General features: G+C 46.1%; 1 protein-coding gene across 1 annotated transcript in view; it reads left to right on the forward strand.

The window, feature by feature from the left end:
- The window catches only part of CDH4 (cadherin 4), a 465,783-nt gene extending 446,724 nt beyond the window's left edge, over positions 1–19,059 (forward strand). Inside the window, exons 11-16 of the mRNA XM_075020374.1 lie at positions 1,472–1,614; positions 5,963–6,196; positions 7,291–7,524; positions 11,642–11,781; positions 13,675–13,839; positions 15,468–19,059. Of these exons, the coding sequence (XP_074876475.1) occupies positions 1,472–1,614; positions 5,963–6,196; positions 7,291–7,524; positions 11,642–11,781; positions 13,675–13,839; positions 15,468–15,674 (1,123 nt within the window). The 3' untranslated portion in view covers positions 15,675–19,059. The remainder of the gene's footprint in view (positions 1–1,471; positions 1,615–5,962; positions 6,197–7,290; positions 7,525–11,641; positions 11,782–13,674; positions 13,840–15,467) is intronic.
- The last annotated feature ends 332 nt before the right edge of the window (positions 19,060–19,391 follow it).

The following is a 19,391-nucleotide window of genomic DNA, read 5'->3' on the forward strand; positions in this document are numbered from 1 at the left end:
CGATGAAATAGAGTTTTTACAAATAGAAGATAAGGAAGCAGGAGCATCTCCAGTAAGGCACAGCTTGGCATGGCCAGTGTCACACCTCAAGTTATCCTCATTAGCCACAGACACATTCACAAAGCCAGCTTTGAAACTGGATCCCTGGTCATTTAGCAGAGAAAGGGCAGGAGACTCACAGCAGTGATATTAAAAAGAAATGAAAACATCCCGAAGAGTCTAGCTCCATGAAATGTAATTCTTTCCTTTGGCAGGGGCTTGTGCAGCTGTGTGTTGCTTTCCTGCTCACACAGATTGACGCAGCTCAAGTTTCACTTTGAATTTCAGCTTCAAACAGGCCATTTCTGGAAAGGAATATCCACCAGAAGCCAGCAGTTCTTCTTCCTGTGTATCTAACTACAAAAAGTTTATATAAAACTATCAGCAGCTCTGAGTTACCCATGAAATAAGCTCAGCTTTTTGCTTATTTCAGTAATTTACAGTTTGGCCATTTATTAGCTTCCAGTTCAGGTAATAAGGGTCCATCTCAACTCAAACTGTACAAAACTGAGAAGTAGAAATCAAAAGCAACGAATAAAACAAAACGAAGGAAAACAAGCAAGTGAGAAAGGTAAACAGAACACATTGATCTGGAGAACATGCAAAAAGTTTGCCCCAGACAAACCACGCTCATAGCTGGCTGCGTAGGACGTGAACAGATGTGGGCTATGAGTTGACTGAGTAGTTGGGAGGCAAGTCTGCCGTTGGGTCCTTCCAGCCCTGGGAACACTGGGGACTGCCAAGGGGACTCCCTTGTCACTGCTCTCTTTGAACCTCCCACATGCATAGGATCATCTCACCTGCTATTTCAGGAACATATAAAAATGTTTCGGGAGAGCAGACCTGAAACTGCTTCCCCCTCGAGTCCACGCCTTAATACAGCTGTGACTTCCCATTACAGTGTCCCCAGGGCAATTGCTGCTGAAGATGCCATTCTGATACAAAAGAGTGGCCTGAAAACTGCCATTCTTCCAGTGTGGTATTTCCCAAACTGTTGTTTATTAGTGATGGGCAGAAAACAGCAATATCCACGGCTTTAGAGCAACAGCTGGTTTAGGAAGGGCAATGTTAAGAGAAGGAGAGAGCAGGAATCCATCCTTTAATTCAGGCATATGAATGCAGTGGTCATTGCAAGACCCCATTTCTCCTCAGCTGCAGAGACCTCAGGCTATGTCCACTCCCAGCAGCAGGAAGCTGGCATGTAAGTGGCACTTAGTGGAAAGAAAAACCTTTAAAATGGAAGAAATAGAAAAATTGAATAATTGCAGAGGTCAAAAAACAGATACTCAATTAGCATTTTGTTTGTCAACAGAACCAGTTATCCAAAGGTCCTTTGAATCATGGGTCAGGAGTCCAGAAAAACCTTATTTCAAGCAATATTAAGGATATGTCAGTGAAAAGACTGCCATGTATTTATTTCCTTTCTCTGTAGATACTCTAAGCTGTCAGATCCTGCAAACTGGCTGAACATTAATGCCACAAATGGTCAGATCACTACTGCTGCTGTCCTTGATCGAGAGTCAGACTACATTAAGAATAATGTCTACGAGGCCACATTCTTGGCGGCTGACAACGGTGAGCCCAGGCTTCACATTGTTCATGCTTCAATAAGACTCTAATGTGATGCATTAAGAGAAATGATGCCCTGACAGAGTTGTCAGTATAAGTTATCTTTTTCCCAGGTTTTTATGGTCAAAAATGTGAAAGTGGGACGGGAAATTGCTGGAGTAAATTAAATGTGCACAGTATACAGAGAGTGTTATTAAGGGAAAGGGAGGGCAAATGGAAAATCGATTTGGGGAGTTCAGTGTAGCGGTGTAGCCTGAACTTGAAAAAATATCAAAGGGATGTGCTCTCCAAGGGCTGCCGAACACATCGGTCCTGGTAATCGTCCCAAAGGCAGTGATCAGAGCATTCAGGAAGCCTTCCATCAGGAAACCAGAAATAATTGTAGGGGATGGCAGGAGGGTATTAAAAATAAGCCAATCTATTGAGCTGCTGTGGCTTTCATGAAAGGTGTCTGTCTGTCTGTCATTGGAGCTAATCTCTCTCTGTCCACTACCATTTCTGAAACGTCCAGCCATCATCAGAGTGTCTGGATGCTGGTGTATTTTATTATCAAAGTTGCCGAGGCCAGTACAGATCTTCTCACAGAGAAGTCCTGTTAAGGCTTGTTCTTCTCTGCTCATTAAAGATCACACAGTGCTTTTGGTCAAATTAGCACTGTGAACCTCAGCGCTGGCCTCACTCAAGGGCAAGAGGTCCATTGCTGCTGCCCTGGATTCCTGTTCCTAATTCTGATTAGGAGGAGTTGATGACTTTTTTGCTAACCATACCTAAATGTGGTCATGCTGTTATTTCATTCATCGGTTCCTCCGGTTGGAAAAGGCTTTGTGGAGGGCTCAGTAGCTTCCCTGGGCAAGGAGAGGGCCTTCTGCCCCCCTCTCCGACCCACGTCTTCCCCCTGCAGGGTGCTGAGTGCTCACATCAAACCAGAGCCGTGTTTCAGCAACAAAATTAAGTCTAGGCTTGGCTGTGAGCACCTAAGTGTATTGCTCAGCCTGTAGGTGCTTTCAGGACAGTGTTTGTGTTAGCTCTTGTCATCCCTCAGGCTGAAGGTGCCATGTCCATTATGAGCAGATACGGTGGTGCTTGCAGGGCTAATGAAAACTCGCTCCCTCTGGGGTTTCAGGCTTCACTTGAGTCATTGCATCCTGGGTCACAGGGGCAAGGCAAACTCATGGAAGAGTTTCAATGCCGAGTAGCAGTACCTAGAAGCAAATTCTGGCCCTTCTTTGTGCCATCAGTGGTAAGACTGGTGTGGTCCCACAGTCCCATCCTAAGCTTCCCCTCTGTGAAGGCAGCCGGGGCAGTGAAATCCAAAATAGTCTCAAGGGGATCTAGCAGGTTCATCTGCAAGAGCCGCGGGGCAAAACAGGTCAAAGGAGTTGGCTATTTGTGAGGCTATTCACAAAAGCAGTGGTAGAGCTTGAACCCATCAAACTAATCCTCACCATCTGACCTTGCAAATCCCAGGCACTTAGTACAATGTGATTTGGAGTTAACCCCTTTCCTTGGCTTTGGTGCTGATGCTGCAGTGCATCAGCGCTCCCACATCCATCATTCAGCAGGTCAGAAAGTGAGGACCTAGGTAAATCTCTTTATTCTGAAAAATTAATCTATCACTGGTATATTGCAGCCATTAACATGCACATAAAGCAACACCTTGTTTAAAATTCTGTCTAGAGTGCTTAGGATAACAGCTAAAGTTTATCTAGGCTAATAGACTCTTTCCACATTTCTCCCAAGTTCCAGGTTCTGCGGCATCACGTACTCATCAAAGAAAGGCTTTGGGTTGGGGGTTTTGGTGGGGATTTTTCTTTCTTTCTTGAAGAAGCAGCATCATCATGTTGCCTTGAAGTTCTTTTTGCTGTTTTCAGTATATGATAAGGTTTAGCCAAATACTCCTTGGACATGCTCTCTTTCTCTCCCTGGCCTACAGCGCAGAGATACTCACTTTAAGAAAAGTTTTGACTGCAGTGTAAGGTGGGAGGGGGAGGGGAATCCTAATCAACAGCATATTTGTAGCCCGGTTTCCCAGGAGAGAGGCTCTTGGATCACACTGTGTCTACACAAGTGTGAAGACTGGCAGTGTCTAAACCCTTCAGCCAATTTCAACCAATCTCACAGGGAAGCTGAGAACTCAAATACATTATGTTCCAACAGGTTTCATAAACCAGGGAGATGAGTAGGGGAGAGAGACTCTGTAACTGAAGGAAACAGGGTCCTGCCCCTTCCTCTATATCAGAGCACCCCATGGGAACTCACCTTTGGGGCCCAATCCTGTAGGAAACCAGGCTGCACTGGTGACCCTGCCTGCAGGTTCCTCCTTTTCTGCAGGCACACAACGACAAGAAGATGCCGGTTAGCCACAGGCACAGTTTACTTAATTTCTGCCATGATTTGTCAAGACAGTGGCCCAAGTTCCTTAGAAATTTTTGCACAAGCAGGATGGGAGTGACTCCTGCTTGCAGCTGAACTTGAAAGCCAGTTGGCTTGTACCTCGCTCCTGGAGTGCCGATGCTGGCACTGTGAAAAAGGCAATGATGCGGAATGCAACAGTTAAATGCAGATGTGGCAGTTGTACATTCCTCTTTCTTTTGGAATAATGTCATTAGTATTTCAATCTTAATTTCAGAGAGTAGACCAATTTCTCCACTGGCGTCAGGGGTACTATGGTGGTCCTCATCTCTGGAGCATTAAGTCCAAGGATCCTTTGTAGTACATCAGTACCTGCTCTTTCCATGTCCTTGCTCTCTGCACATAAGACAGCTGAAATAATTTGAAATGTTCCATGGTTTGTAGTACTTGGACATTTAAAGAATTACTTACTTTTCCTTTCTCCTGAGACTGCCCCAGAACTGCACTCAGGAGCACAAAGAACCAAAAACACCAGGAACCGGAGCCCAGCAATACCCAATAGCCCTACAAAACTGCATTTGTACGTGCAGCAATTGCAGGTTGTTTCAGCCACGTGCCAGTTAGTGCCTCTCAGGACTGCTAGTTTGCGTTCAGTCTATCTCAGAGGTTAGAGTGTGGGCCTTGCATTCATCCCAGAAGATACTCTGAGTAACATGAAAACAGTGAAATCACTTTGCTTGGTCCCGAAAGTCAGTTTTCATGTTCAGCCCCAGTATCCTGATGGGCTGTCTGTCTCTCCAGAAACTTTCAAGGCTGATCAAAGACATTGTTTTAGAGGGAAGCCTACCCCGTGCTTATTAGATGAAAGGATGAGATCAATGATTGAAGAGCTTAGGTAGGAACCATGAAAGAAGGCTTTTCAGGGCTCCTTCAGAGTTTTCAAGGCTCCCTTGAAAAATGGAGCAGAAATGAGAAAGGAATGTAGGAAGGCAAGTCTGTGGAAGCAGAAGCAACATTTGAAAGCTTAGTGGGGAACTGGTTTGTGTAGCTTTATATCCAGCACTGGGAGGAAGAGCCAGGACTGAAAATACAAACTTAAAAAAGAATTGCTGAAGCAATGCTGCCTGAGAAGGGAGGCGGTGGGCAGGCCAAGATGGAGCTGCCAGATGTATGTGTGGGGAGAGAAGTTGAAAATACTGTGCCATTTCTGGGAAGGCTGTTCTCTCTTGCCAGAGCAGGTATTAACTTCGTGTAAGTGGTCGTTAGTCAGACAAATGTGGCTTCTCATCAATAAGGGGCTGGAGGACCAAGACTGCTGTGCTGTGGCATCCCTGCTGGTTGAGACAAATGTAGAGAGGATGAAGAACTGAATATTGGGACATAGCATCACCCAACGTGTTTGGTGATGGTTAGCCGATACTGTAGGCTTTGAGCAAGGACCTTTCACCGCTAAAGCTAGGACTGACTATGGGATGGGCTGGATAGTTGGGCTTTCTTTGAAGCAGTGTAATAGTCTGCAAATCTAAAAACTGGCTAGCAAGTGCTACAGTAAATGCTGACCAATGGATTGCACTACTTACTTACTTTTCTTCTTCCCTCCAAGCCCTCTTCTTCCTCTTGTTAGCTGTCTTTCTAATGGTTTTTCCTCTTCAAAACAGCCATTACCAAAATTTGCACTAGCAGCTTGGCATCACCTCCTTGTATTTTTAGAGTTTGACTAAGGACATTGCCGTAGGCTACAAATCTGCAGAACTCAACCTCCATGTTCTGCAGGAGCAAAAAACAGCAACATTAGGAGGCTTCGGGAAGTTTTAATAATACCTCTTAAAGCAAAGGACCATGAAAGTGCGGTATGTCCCTAATAAGGTCCAAGGAGGGAGGGTGAAAATCCTGGTTTATTGAATTGGAAGGCAGAGAGGGGGCTGGTCCACAGAGTTGTCATTCCCACTGCTTCTCGAGTGATGGTCATCAGTCCATGTTTGGCTCTGCCTCTCCCGTTCAGGTATACCCCCCGCAAGCGGCACTGGCACTCTGCAGATCTACCTAATCGACATCAATGATAATGCTCCTGAGCTCCTGCCAAAGGAGGCACAGATCTGTGAAAAGCCAAACCTGAATGTCATCAACATAACAGCCGCGGATGCTGACATTGATCCAAACGTTGGGCCCTTTGTCTTCGAGCTGCCAAGTGTGCCATCTGCGGTGAGGAAGAACTGGACCATAACACGGCTGAATGGTAAATGGGGCAGGCAATCCTGAGGACATTTGGACTCTGATTCACTAATGAGGCCACGTGCGGTTTCAAACTTCCAAACTTTCCTACTTTTTTATCTGATTTTTATTTTTTAAAGCACATTATGGCTGACATTATAGACAAGATAGTTAATCAGAAATGATTTGTATCAGACCTGCAGCATAACTCTAAGAGCCTTGGCACTTGGCTTTTTTTAATGCAGTTCATAATTATGAACAGTTATCAGTAGTGAACAGAGTATAAATCATCCATAATGGCCAAGGGGAAAAAAGCTATTATCAGTCTTCCTTATGTTCCAGTGTAATTGTCATAAGCCACAATCAGGATCAATGTTCATTTCTCTGACCATAATTGCATAAAGGCAGCCTTTTAATTTACCATGGAACCAGGAGGGCTAGGTAAGTGTGAAGATTACCAGTATGTGAAGGATTTTTATATTGCAGCATGCAACCACAAATGGCCCTAATTGCTCCTCTTATTGGTACTTTCAGCAGAGGATGGAAAATACCATGGAGCCATGGGCTGGTTTGGCTTCAAAGCTGGTCCCTCTCGCTGAGGTCTGGCACCTTCTGCCAGGCCAGGGGCAACAGCTTGTGCCCTCGCAGCTCGGGGCTCAGTCCCCCAGCTCTTGTATTGCAATGGGAGGGAACACGAGAAGGATTCCCTGGCTGAGCGTGTCATCAACGGGCGAAGGGCTTCCCAAAAATCCCAAGGTGGGAGGGTGGGCGAGTAGAGAGCCCGCACAGTAGCCAGGGGCAGCCCAGACCCAGGGAACATCATCCACGCTTTAGTATTTGCATTTCATGCCATTTTAAACGCATGCAGCTGGATTTGCAAACGGCACCAAGGTAGGTTAGCGCAGCAGTGAAAACGCACGGTATTTTGCAAAGACAGACTGATTGTTGACCAAACTGTTGGGGCAGAAGTCTGAAGCTGTCCTGCCCAGGTGTGTTGTCGATAGCCTCTTCTTCAGAACTCAGAAGACTGCTCTGGCAGAGGAGCCCTGCCTGTACAAGCGTGGCTGCAAGGCTCTGCCAGAGTGTCTGTCACCTGTCTGTCTGTCTTGGTCTCTCCAGGAGATTACGCCCAGCTTAGTTTACGAATCATGTACCTGGAAGCGGGTGTGTATGATGTGCCGATCGTCGTGACGGACTCAGGAAACCCCCCCTTGTACAACACATCCGTTATCAAAGTGAAGGTGTGCCCGTGCGACGAGAATGGCGACTGCACCACCATCGGGGCGGTGGCTGCAGCGGGGCTGGGCACGGGCGCCATCATCGCCATCTTGATCTGCATCATTATTTTACTAAGTAAGTACCTCAGGGGGTGACACCGCTGGGAGATGTCCTGTTTCCCATCCTGTTCCCTGTTGTCCCATTTCTGTATGGGGTATTTTTCAAGGGCCGTGCAAGCTCCGTGCAAAGGACAGAGCCGTGAGCTTTGGGCTGCGGGAGGTGGTTCACACATCTGCATTCGAACCTCCTTCACTGCAGTGTCAGCAAAACGAGCTAGAGCACTCTCTGCACGCGTCGGACTTTTCTTTCTAAGACTTCCAGTAGCTGTACAAACATCATTACACCTGACAACATCTCGTAGGTAGTGAGCGCGATATGACTCCCCACGTTCTGCAGGAAAAAGTAGAAGGACTTGTCCAAAATCCTGTGGCAGACTCTCCCCCGTAGCTCTCAGATCCCTGACTGTCCCTGGCTGGCTGTGGATATACTGGTTCCCAGTACCAGATGTACTGGTTATGAGAGTCTAGCTAGTCCCTGGCAGAGCCACTGCATAGCTGTAGGTTTCAGGTTGTTCAAAGGAAAAGAAGAATAGTAGTTATTCCCATTGCTTGTAAAATGACAACAGATTGGAGAATCGTGGTGGACTGTGTTTTTAGAGGAAGGATCCTCAGATTATCGGGAGCGCTGGATGGCTGGGGGTGCGTTGCAGAGAAGGGCTGGCCATCCCTTTGCTCAAGGCAAAGCCATCCCTTTTGCCCAGCGACGCTGTTAGTCCCAGGCTTTCATGAGCATTACCAGTAACTATGTGTGCACACACTTAAAAATAAAAATGATATCATTATAACTTCAAGCAGGAGTTGGCACAGTAGGAATAGATAAAAACGAGCGCTGAAATGAACAATGAGGTAAATATTCATCAAGAAACACAGGATGAAACCATGGGACTCCCATTAAAGCTAATGGGAGTTATGGTGCTAAATCACATTTAATATTTACCCCCAATGTGTTTAAACAGAGAGCAGACAGAGCGACGTATGCTACAAATGTCACCTAATGTGGATATGATACGGTACATTAAGAGAATGGGTCATCTCTGGGCAAACATCCACCCTCCTGGGCCAGCGATGGGAATATATTGTTGTATAATTGATTTCCCAAATCAGTCTGGAGAGCAAGCGAGAAAACCGGGTGTTTGTGGCTGTGCAGTCCCCGCTCCTCATCCAGCCCATCTGAGCCGGTGGAAGCATCCCAGTGCCTAGCCACGATGCCCAATGTCTGTCTTTCATTGGGCGTGGGGTCCCAGTAGCAAAATGTTTTAGGCTGCTCCTTTCGGCAAGGGCGTTTGTTGTGAATGCACCACAGTTGCACACCCAGAAGATGACGGGGTGTTCGTCAGTCCTGCCACGTTTGGTACGCTGGGACCTGCAGGTGTGCTGCTGCTGGTCAGCTAAAAGTTTGCACTGGAAGCCACAGAGGCGATTAAACATGGGATTTCTTTTTGCTGCTCTTGTATAAATCCAGTGCTAAAATATGATTTAAACAGTTGAAAATCCTATTGACTGAAATTAACTTCAGCTGAAGGACATTTGATTTAAGAGATTCCTCTTTTCATTTTCAGATACATTATCCCATTTTAAATTACGGTTTTTATTACAAAAGCTTATTTTTACATTCATTGTAATTCTAATTGACTTTTTTTTATCTTCAAGAGCTGCAAAGCACTGTATCAGTGATGAAAAATGTAATTTGCGATGAGCAGTTTTCCAGTTACATCCTTTCAGTGTTTTGCCTCCTTTCTATCTGTTTTATATCGTGACCTTTGAAGAATAGCCTGGGAAAAGGCAGATGCAGGATTTTTTGTGCTATTTGTCCATTTTAGAGTCAGCAGGTCAAAGTTTGATGGCTTTAAAAGGAAGCAGCAGCGAGAGGACAGATCTGAGGTTGCTCAGGTGAAGGAAGTTTCTGCCTTCACCTTTGCTCAAAGGTTGTTTTCTTCTTCCCGATACCTGATGTATTAGCTGCACAAATAACACATTTAGAAGAGCAATGCAATAAAAAATTGTGAACGGTGAAGACAATAGATTTCAAGGAAAACTACATGCAGAGTGAAAATGGGTCTAACAGCAGTAATAGCACTTCCCATTCTGCAGAGTGAATAAAAGGAAGGAGAGTGCACTACATCCACTATTGACACTTTGAAGGTCTTTTTTTTTTCAAGGTAGCTGTAAAGGCGTTAATGGCACAGTTTTTTCCACAAGTGCATGTAAAAGTAGCATTTTAAAAAAAAAAAAGGAAAGAAGAAGATAAACCCTGGTAACCATTATAATATTGTCTTTTTGGACTAGGCAGGTATCTTGTTGTGAGGGACTTGAAAAGGAACGAGAAAAGGACTTCAATAGTCTGCTAAATAGCTGAGGTTTTATATCGCAGATAAGAGTTACATTTTCTTTCCTTTTTTTTTTTCCTCTCTTGAGTAGATCTAGGATAAGCATTAAAGAAATGCTGAACTATCTGAAAACAATTCTGTTAGCTGGCAGGCAGGGATGGCAGCCAATTGGCACACAATGGCAGTAATTAGCTGTCCGGTCCTCTTCTGCTCACTTCACTGAATTCCTGTTGGGTATAAACACTTTGGTACTGGGAGGAAAAACTCAGATCCTCCTAACCACCTCCCCACACAGTGGGGCTGCGAGCTGCCTGCCCAGAGTCTGGTCTCTTCTCCATCCTTGTCCTCGGTGAAGCGATGCCGAGGCTCCACAAAGAGGCAAAGGGAAAGAAAACCCTGCAAAGTGTGAGATGGTGGGAAACAGCAGTTGTTCCTTCTCCTTATGCAGCTAAAAAACATAGAGTTTGGGATCTTACGTCAGCTGAATTGTTTTGGCACAGTCAAGGGTTGACCTAAGTGAAATGAAGGCGTTCCCACGGCCACACATTCCCACCTCCGCTGTCCATCCATCTCTCCCTTCTTCTGCAGATTGCCACCGTCACAGCTTCGTGTGTGGCTGGCGTGGAGAACGGAGGGAAAGCAAACACGGGGAGGTGTAACTGCATCAGCTGCCCAGGCTTAATTTCATTTTTGATGGCATTATTTGCTCCTACTGAGTATGAGAATGAAAACTAACATATTAACAGGTTCTTTAAGAAGACAAGGTCTGGTTGCTTTATGTTAGTGGAGACTTAAGTTCCCAGAGCGAGTTCCATGCAGTGAGTCACAGGGAGCGTGGGTCACCCTTTGAAGAATGAGGTTGTGGAGCAGCCGTCATTCCCTTTGGGTAAAGTTGTTTAAGTGGGGGAAGTTTCTCATGATTCAAGAACTGTTCATGTCTCTCCGTTACTGTACTGAGAGAGATTAGCCAGGGCTTGGCACATAAATGCTGATGCCTGAGGAGGTTGGCAGTGTGCTACCAGATTTGCTCTCCCTTGTGAATCTGAAATCTGAAAGGATTTCAAATGATCTTAGATCTGCTTTGTAAGTCGATGGCCAAATGCATGTGCTAATGTCCTGGCTAATGTGGTCTTGGAAGTTTAGAAAGCCTCCCTCACTCACCAAAAAAGAGTATAAGTGAGCCCAAATTGGATTACATGCCCAGTATTAGCCACCCTTCCCAAACCAGTTTTGCGTGGCATGCTGCAGACAGCAGCAAAATGACTGTCGTGGCGAGGGCTCGCGACCTGAACGGGCATCGCTGTGTCACGCTGGTGGAACAGCCGCTCATGCACAGGTGCTGGTCATCGGTACCTGTGTGTTTCTCAGCACCTCTGCAGCTCTCTCTCCTCTGCCTTTATTTTATGCCCCTGAATAAAATAAAGGTGGAAATCTAATCCTGAAAATTCAGGATTTAGATCAAATGTTTTCAGAAAGCATCGGTTTTCACACTTGCTGTTTGCTTTTCCTTTGATTGTGTGTTCGACTTCTGATAAACATCGGCTCAATCAGCATTCGTGATGGATCTTAAAGAAGTGTTTGTAGTGGAGGCCTGTCACAGTATTTACAGCTCTCACTGATCTCTCCCTTATAAATTAGAACACGCAATATGATAAAATTTTATTCCTCTTACTAGCAGCCAGTGAGGTTCTCCATAGCAGAAGAGGGCAGGCGAGGTGTTGGGACACGCCGCCACACCCTGGCACACATGGCTTGGCCTCACGCCGCGTGAGATCCAAGGCTTACCCCGCTGCTTCTCCCTTACAGCCATGGTTCTGCTGTTCGTGGTGTGGATGAAACGCCGGGAGAAGGAGCGCCATACCAAGCAGCTCCTCATCGACCCCGAGGACGACGTCAGGGACAATATTCTGAAGTACGACGAAGAAGGAGGTGGAGAGGAAGACCAGGTGAGAAGAGCCCGCAGGTCGCGGCCAAGGAGCAGCTGTGCAATCTATACTCTCAAAAAGGCAGAAACCGCATTATTTTCACTGAAGTACTCCCAAAGGGTTGCATTCGCCCTTGTTTATGCCCCAGCAGCTTTATTGGCTTCCCCAGTGTGGCAAGGACATCGATCAGTCAGAGCCAGCTTAGGTCCAGCATGTCGCTGGGGCACTCTCCTGTGCAAACAGACCATGCAGGGAGGCCAGTGGTACGTGGATTTTGCTACCCCCTAGACCTACTGACACGCATGTTCAAACAATATTTCTGCTATTGTGGTCATTAAAATTGTATATTCCCTATCAGAGATCTTAGTAAAACCAGCTAGCAGCCACCACCCTCCCCCAGACCTGTGGCTGCAGGCACTTGCCTTGCCTTGCTTGAGCCTCGAGCTTCTGTGGGCTTTCCCTGCATTTCCTTAATCGTCTCTAATGTGCCTTTAATTTCTTTTAATTTCTGGATGTGGTTTGCGAGAAATGTCTAAATACATTTGGGGATTTTCTTTTTCACCGCAAAGCGTACAGTGGCAAAGCTGTGCTTGGTGACAGAGCCCTAAGCCACAGTCTGCCTGAATGCGTCAGCTTTTCTGCACTGGCTCCTTCTTACAGACACCGATGCTGATGTTGCATGAAAACTTCCCTGGCCTGCACTCCTGGGACGTGCTGTCCCTCTGCTACAAATGTATTTCCTTAGCTAAAATAGAAAAGTTTGGTCACTCGTGTTTAGGTCGCCTTTTTTTTTATTTCTACCTAACACAAGTAAAGAGCCCACGACACTCTCAAATACAAAGTTCACACAAATTATGCGGCTCTGCATCGTCTAATGGCTTTATTCTTGCTTGCTTAAACGGACTGTGTGGGTCAGGGGTCTGCGCAGAGGCTGCTGCGTTCGTGGTTGGTGTCAGTGAGTCCCAAGGTCAGTGGTTAGGGCTGGTGCTTAAGGGCTAGACGAAACCACAGCAGCGTGTCCTGCCGTGGAGGTCCTGGTAGTGCCCGAAGGCGAGCCACCGCAGGGAGCCGAGGCAGGGATTTTGCCCGAAACTTGAGAAGTTCTTATTCCACGGAAAAATCCTTGCAATTAGCATTTCTTTTTTCTTGTCACTGACAAGTTATTTATAAATATTGCTCCTGGAGATTCAATCATCCCCGTCTGAGCACAAGAACAGTTTTACCAGTAGAACAAAGTACTGTTATAAGCATTCGAACTAGCTGAAGTATCTGGTTTCAGGCAACTACACTGTAGGCTTAAATATTTTAGAAAGGATTCTTTAAAAATAACAGCAAAGGAAGAGCAGCAAAACACCATTACCTACATGAATACATTTTTAATGAAATATTACCTGGTTCTCATTCCCTGATAGAAACCTATTCTGTTGGGATTTTTCACAAGCAGAAAGAACATAATTACTTTGAAAGGCCTACATGCATAAATGCAATACACATTTTAATGGTTTTACTTCTGTAGAAATGTAATTGCAATAATATGTCTACCAACACTGTGTCTTTACGTTACATTATGTATTTCATCAAAAAGTTATACACATATCTATGCACACGCAAACAAAAGCCAATTTTGTATCCCAAAGATTTAGACGCTGTGTGAAATATTCAGAAAATATTTAAATATTTCATTTAACTTGTGTTTTAAGATGCACCATTAGGAGGTCAATTTTATGAGCTACTCAGAGGTCAGGTTCATCCGTAATTTAGATTTTTAGAGGTGCTGCATACCCGGGGATAAGATTTGCCATTGAACTTCAGCTGAAATAGGATTAGACCCCTCAACTTATTTGTACATTGGGTGAGTAGATGATCTGAATGAAAAGCTCTTGGTTTCACTCTGTGCCTTTCCATTTGTCACAGGATTACGATTTAAGCCAGCTCCAGCAGCCAGAGACCATGGATCACGTGCTGAACAAGACACCTGGAGTCAGAAGGGTGGATGAAAGACCTATTGGTGCTGAACCACAGTATCCTGTAAGACCAGTAATCCCACATCCAGGGGATATTGGTGACTTTATTAATGAGGTATGTTCTGTAGGGTGTCCTGTGTCACATCTTAAAAGCTTGAGCAGCCAGCTAACATCAGCTATGCGACATTTTCCTGGCTGCATGGACCGAGTGATGCTATTACTCACATGAGGAGTCTGATCAAAGCCAGGGGAACAATTTGTGTGAGCAAAGGATGCAGGACTTGGCCTAATGAAGGCACCAAGCCTGTCAAAAGCCAAAGTGCAAACAAAACCCCTAAGATTTCTGACTTGGGGATATCACAGACACCATGCTTTTCAGCATCTGGGCAGTATAACCTGATCCGGCTTTCCCTTGGATTACTGTGAATATTGCAGTTGCTGTCAGTAAAAACGTTGTCTGGATGTGGCCAAAGGAGCGTCGTCGTGGTGGGGAGGCGGTGGCAAGGCAGCCGCGTGGGTTGCCGAAAGCCAAAGGCGCCATTTGTGGCTCCTGGACTTGTAATTATTTCACCAGTCTGTGCCTTCCTAGTAAGCTCTGTTTGGTCTAAAGCTTCAAAGAGTTTACAGAACAGAGGGGTTCATCTCAGATCGGAGAGGGTTTCTTTATTTTATGTTAGATTACTGCTCCTTTATCTGCTTGTACAAATATTTAGTATTTCTTGTCTCAGTTTTAGTTTTGAGTGATTGAGTGGTTACAAACCAATCAATGCATTATTTCCTCTGAGACAAAACACACCATCCATTTCCTAAGTCAGAAAAATGAATGTTATAGCAATTTAATTCTCTTATTATATCCATTTCCTGCTGTGCTTTTTTCTTATTTTCATCATTAAAATTCCTTCTTCCTTTGTTCCTGCCCATCCTTCACGCGCACATTTACACACATCCATGCACGTGAAGACTCGCTCTTACACAAGCTCCGGCTGCTGTTCACTGCAGTAAAACCTGTTCCATCTCCCCACACTGAGACAGGGGTTTCTGAAGGTGTGAATGCAGAACGTTTTGCTTTATTGCAGGTCTATTCCACTAGGCTTTTCCTGACACCGGGCTGCAGCAAAGCAATTCTTTTTCTCCATATCCCGAGGCCATTTCTGTGGCATGCCTACACTGCTGCCCGCACCACACAGGAACAGCAATGCTTCCCAACCCTCTGCCCAGGATTTCACACCCCAGGTCTCTCCTAATTGCAGAGTTTTGCTAGGAGTGTTTTTGTGGTTTTTTTCTTTCCTAAAGGAATCAAAATCATCAGAATTAAAATAATGGTTATTGGTAGGAGAGGAAGAGTGCTGTTCATTCTTGCATTGGCCAAGCTGAAAATCTTAACAGGCAACCCCTGAAAGGACACGCTGTCCCAGAACTGAAAGCTTTCCAGATCCAGAGCTGGATCCTTGGAAAGAACTCCCCTCCCGCTCCATCCAGCTCTTTTGCAGAGGCACTGGGAGTTAGTGGATTTTCTGCTGGGTGCAGCTGGGAGGCCTCCACCCTGGGAGGGGCACATGGAAGCCCCAGGGACCCTCATTTTCTCACCATCCTCATTTAGCTTTTCACCGTCCTCTTTTAGCTTTGCTGCAGGGATCCCAAACATCCCACCAGCCCAGAGCCTTTACCCGAACCCCCTTTCTCATCACCATCACCATAAAACCCCACAGCGGGTAGTAACTCCCTGTATTTGCCCCCTCCCAGGGCCTGCGTGCGGCGGACAACGACCCCACGGCCCCCCCTTACGATTCCCTGCTGGTCTTCGACTACGAGGGCAGCGGCTCCACCGCCGGCTCCGTCAGTTCCCTCAATTCCTCCAGCTCCGGGGACCAGGACTACGACTACCTTAACGACTGGGGGCCCAGGTTCAAGAAACTGGCGGACATGTATGGGGGAGGCGAGGAAGATTAAACTGACCTCACGTTATTTAAAAAAAAAAAAAAAAAAGAAGAAGAAGAAGAAAATAAAAAACAATTTAGAAAAAAAAAAAACAAACCCACAGATGACAACATTAACAAAAAGAGCCGATGCAGAAGCAAGAACTGTACAGATGTGGCAGCTTTTTTAATTAATATCCCCTGCTGACTGTATTGTTATTTTTAGTGGTGATATAAGAGGTTTCTTTTTTTTTCCTTTTTTTTTCTTTCCAATTTTTTTTTTTAGAATATTGAGCTGTCTCGCATGAACACTTGTCTCTGCTGCAGGTTTTTTGTTTTGTTTTGTTTCGGTTTTTTAATGTCAGCTGGGATATTGCTCGTTTATCTGCTTTATGACTAAAGAGAGTGAAAGGCACTCTGTCTTAACTTGAATTTCTTAGAACAGAAGCACTGTTTTTAAAATATATATATATATATATTTGAAAGTGCCTTTTGGTGCATGTATCAGATTCCCTTCAATCTCAGGAGTGATGAAAACAAACACACAACCATCCTGGGCAGCACTCCCTGTGACCCTAAGCCAGTTCTAGCTGGGAAGGAGTTAACAAAAAGGAACTGTGGAGATTGTTTCTTTTTTGCCTTTTTTTTTTTTTTCTTTTTTTTTTTTTTTTTAAGGGGGCGACTCATTCTGGGGTGGAAGAGGATGAGGGGGTCGGGACGGGGGGAAGATGTTTTGAGTCGAAATCTTAACAGCCATCTTTAAGCCTCAGCAGGTGGTGAACTAGTCATCATGTTGTATATAATTCAGTGTTACCTGATGCAAAATACCGACTAGGGGCTCTGCTGTCACCTGGTCACACTCGATGTAGCTGCATAGAACTATAGCATTGATAAAGCCTTTGGTTATTGCAACAGAAATCTCCGACAGCCCTTGCCTAAACCCTACGAAGTAAATTGTGAAATGACCAAAGGCCCATTTGTTTGTTTTCATGCTATCGGCGTGTTTTGGCTCCCACGACCTCTTGAGCGATGTAAATACCAGCTGGGTTAGGTGGCGGTGGTGTCCCGCGTCTCCGAGGACGCCCGCTAGCACGAAAGCCGATGGATGCTGTTTTCCTCGCGTAAGGCAGGCGTTCGTGTAGCGGCTCCGCTCGAGGCCAGGGCAGCGCTAAGGGCGGGACGAGTTTATCAGCACTTTTGCCATCCGTAAGTATGAAGTTAGTCTAGTACAACATTAATGCCTTGGAGCATTAGTAGCCAAAGCTCAACAACATCGTGTAACTCAGCTAATGTGTGTCCTTTCTCTTTGATGGGTAGGCGCTGCTATCTGTAGTAAATGTGTTTTTTTGGAGAAGAAGTGCAACGAGGGCCTATTAAGTATCTTGTGGTTAATATGCTCCAGCATTGCCAAGTCAGCAAGAGGTTTTGCAGCATCCAGGCATAACTCAACATCAGTATTATAAATGGTAGCATACTACCTAGTTTATATGTAGGGTCAGTTTAACCAATAACAAATAGTTACTAGCTTTTTTTATTACATTTTTCCTTTACTGATTTGGACTAGTGGGTTTATGTCTAATGTTTGTAAAATGATTTAGACTGCATGGATGTGTAATATAAACCACATTTAATGGATTATGAGCCACTTAATTAATGTGCTATGAAATCTTGGATTACCTGTGTTTTATATTCTGCAGACGATTTTGCAGTGGGTTCGCTAAAACTTGTAAAAGTGCTTAGATATATTTTCATTTAAATCCAAGAATGTGCACAGTATTGGAAGGTGATTATCCAGGGGATAATCGCGCTTTTTTGATATCTCTATTAATTCTCAAGTCGAATGCTAAGAGTTAAGGGGGGGGTGGGGGGAGCGAGCGCGTGCACGCGAGAGAGCGGGAGAATGAGAGGACGAGAGCTTGCGGTGATGAGTGGGCATCATTTCAGAGGGTATACTAGGCTGCAAGATCGTCTCTATAGATTTTTGAAATGCTCCTAGTGCATTTTATATTTCATTGTATCATATTTTCTATAAAATGCAATTTCTGTAAATTAACGAGCATTTGAAATGTGTCTTGTATGAAGTGGAAAGTGGTAAAAGTCTGCCCGAGGGGACGCCAACGTTACCAATATGTTATTAACTACGAAGGATGCGATCTTTCTTTTTTGTCTTGGTCGGTCGGTCGGTCGATGGGTCAGTTTGTCCTTTCACGGCTCAGAAGAGCGATCACACCCGCTCCCTCAAGTTTCTTGAGGAAACCAGGAGGCGATGGCTCGGACTTCGGGAGAGGGACGGCTCCGATGGCAGCAGCGCGGCGAGGACATCGTGCCACGGGCACGGGCCGGCGGCACGGGCCTCAGCCGGGATGAAGCGCGGTGCCTGGCAAACTGCCGGCACCTGACACCTTCCCAAATTCCCGTTCCGTACTCGGGAACTCGGTCGTCTCATGTCACCGCTGTGAAAGTCTTAGTTTGCTTCTGCCACGTAGCGTCCACCTCCTCCCGGTCGCCCTCGGCAAACCTCGCAGCCCCTGTCCTGTCCTCCAGCTGCCTGGCACGGGCGGGCTGTGTTGCCCTGCTGCCTCAGCTCTTTGCCCACGGGCTGGCTTGATTCTTCCCCTTTTCTGTCGGAAAAGCCACGGGCTGGAGTATTTCACCATCTGGGCTTTGCACCTCCGCAGAAGCTGCCCGGTCACAGCAGAAGTAGTGAATAATAAAAAAGCACTTAGTGTTTCTCGCTGATGACTACCCGTCAGTGTTTCGTGTCTGTCACCGTAACTTCATCACCGACTCAGGAGAAGGACGTGGCTCGAGGGTTCTCCCTCCGTTGGGTTGCTGCCACTTGCCTGCCGGCTCCACGTGGCTCCTGGGATGCTCGTGCAGATCCCGCGATGCCGGCCGGCTGGGTCTCCGCCGTAAGCCGTGCCGTGCAATCTGCCTGGCACCGCTTAGCCGAGAGCCGTAGCTAAATCCCTGCTCCAGAGCACTTGGTGCTTGCTGTCTGCCGCGGCTTTGGCTGGGGAGATGGATTTCAGGTAGGGAAGGGGATGGCAGCGGCGTGGGATGGATGGCTGCTGCGGGACCGGGGTCGGAGGCTGTAGGGACCGGTCGGCAGCGTGCATCGCCCCGCCGTCACCCGGGGGGGATGTGCCGCGCGGTGAAAGGAGCTGCTTGGCCGCGAAGGAGATGCTGTCAGACTTCAGCTTGTCTAAACATTTCAGGTTTTTCAGAACGTTTATGCAACCTAAGTCAAACAAAACTGTTTGAGTGCTTAAAAATAAACCAACCTGTTTCCATTCGGCGACTCTTTTTGAAATCAGCGGATATTTTTTCTGCAGCATTTGTAATCCAGCCATTCCAACCCCGCAAGACTATAAATCAAACCAACTAGTTTATTGTGTTTTGACCCAGTTCTGTGCAGTCTCCCTCTGCAGGACCTCCTCCTCTTCTTCCTCCTCCTCTCCCTTTTCCTCCTTCTCCTCCTCCCTGCATCATCCACTACTGAACTTTACAGCCCCACAAGTAGGAGCAGCGTCAGGCCCCTTTCCTCACAGTGGGACCAGCGGAAGGTAAGCGAGGAGCACATCGAGCAATGGAAATAGATTGCTTTTTGCAAACCTTTTTGCTTGTTAGTATTACTTATGGTTTGTAACCCAGCTAAGAAACCTTACATTAATCCAAGGGGTCCCGTTGAAAAGGCGACCGTGCCATTGCTCTGTCCCCCCTCTCCGATCCCTGTGGATGCGACGTGGCG

The sequence above is a fragment of the Buteo buteo genome, chromosome 2 (genome assembly GCF_964188355.1).
Source record: "Buteo buteo chromosome 2, bButBut1.hap1.1, whole genome shotgun sequence".
NCBI classification, from domain to species: Eukaryota; Metazoa; Chordata; class Aves; order Accipitriformes; family Accipitridae; genus Buteo; species Buteo buteo.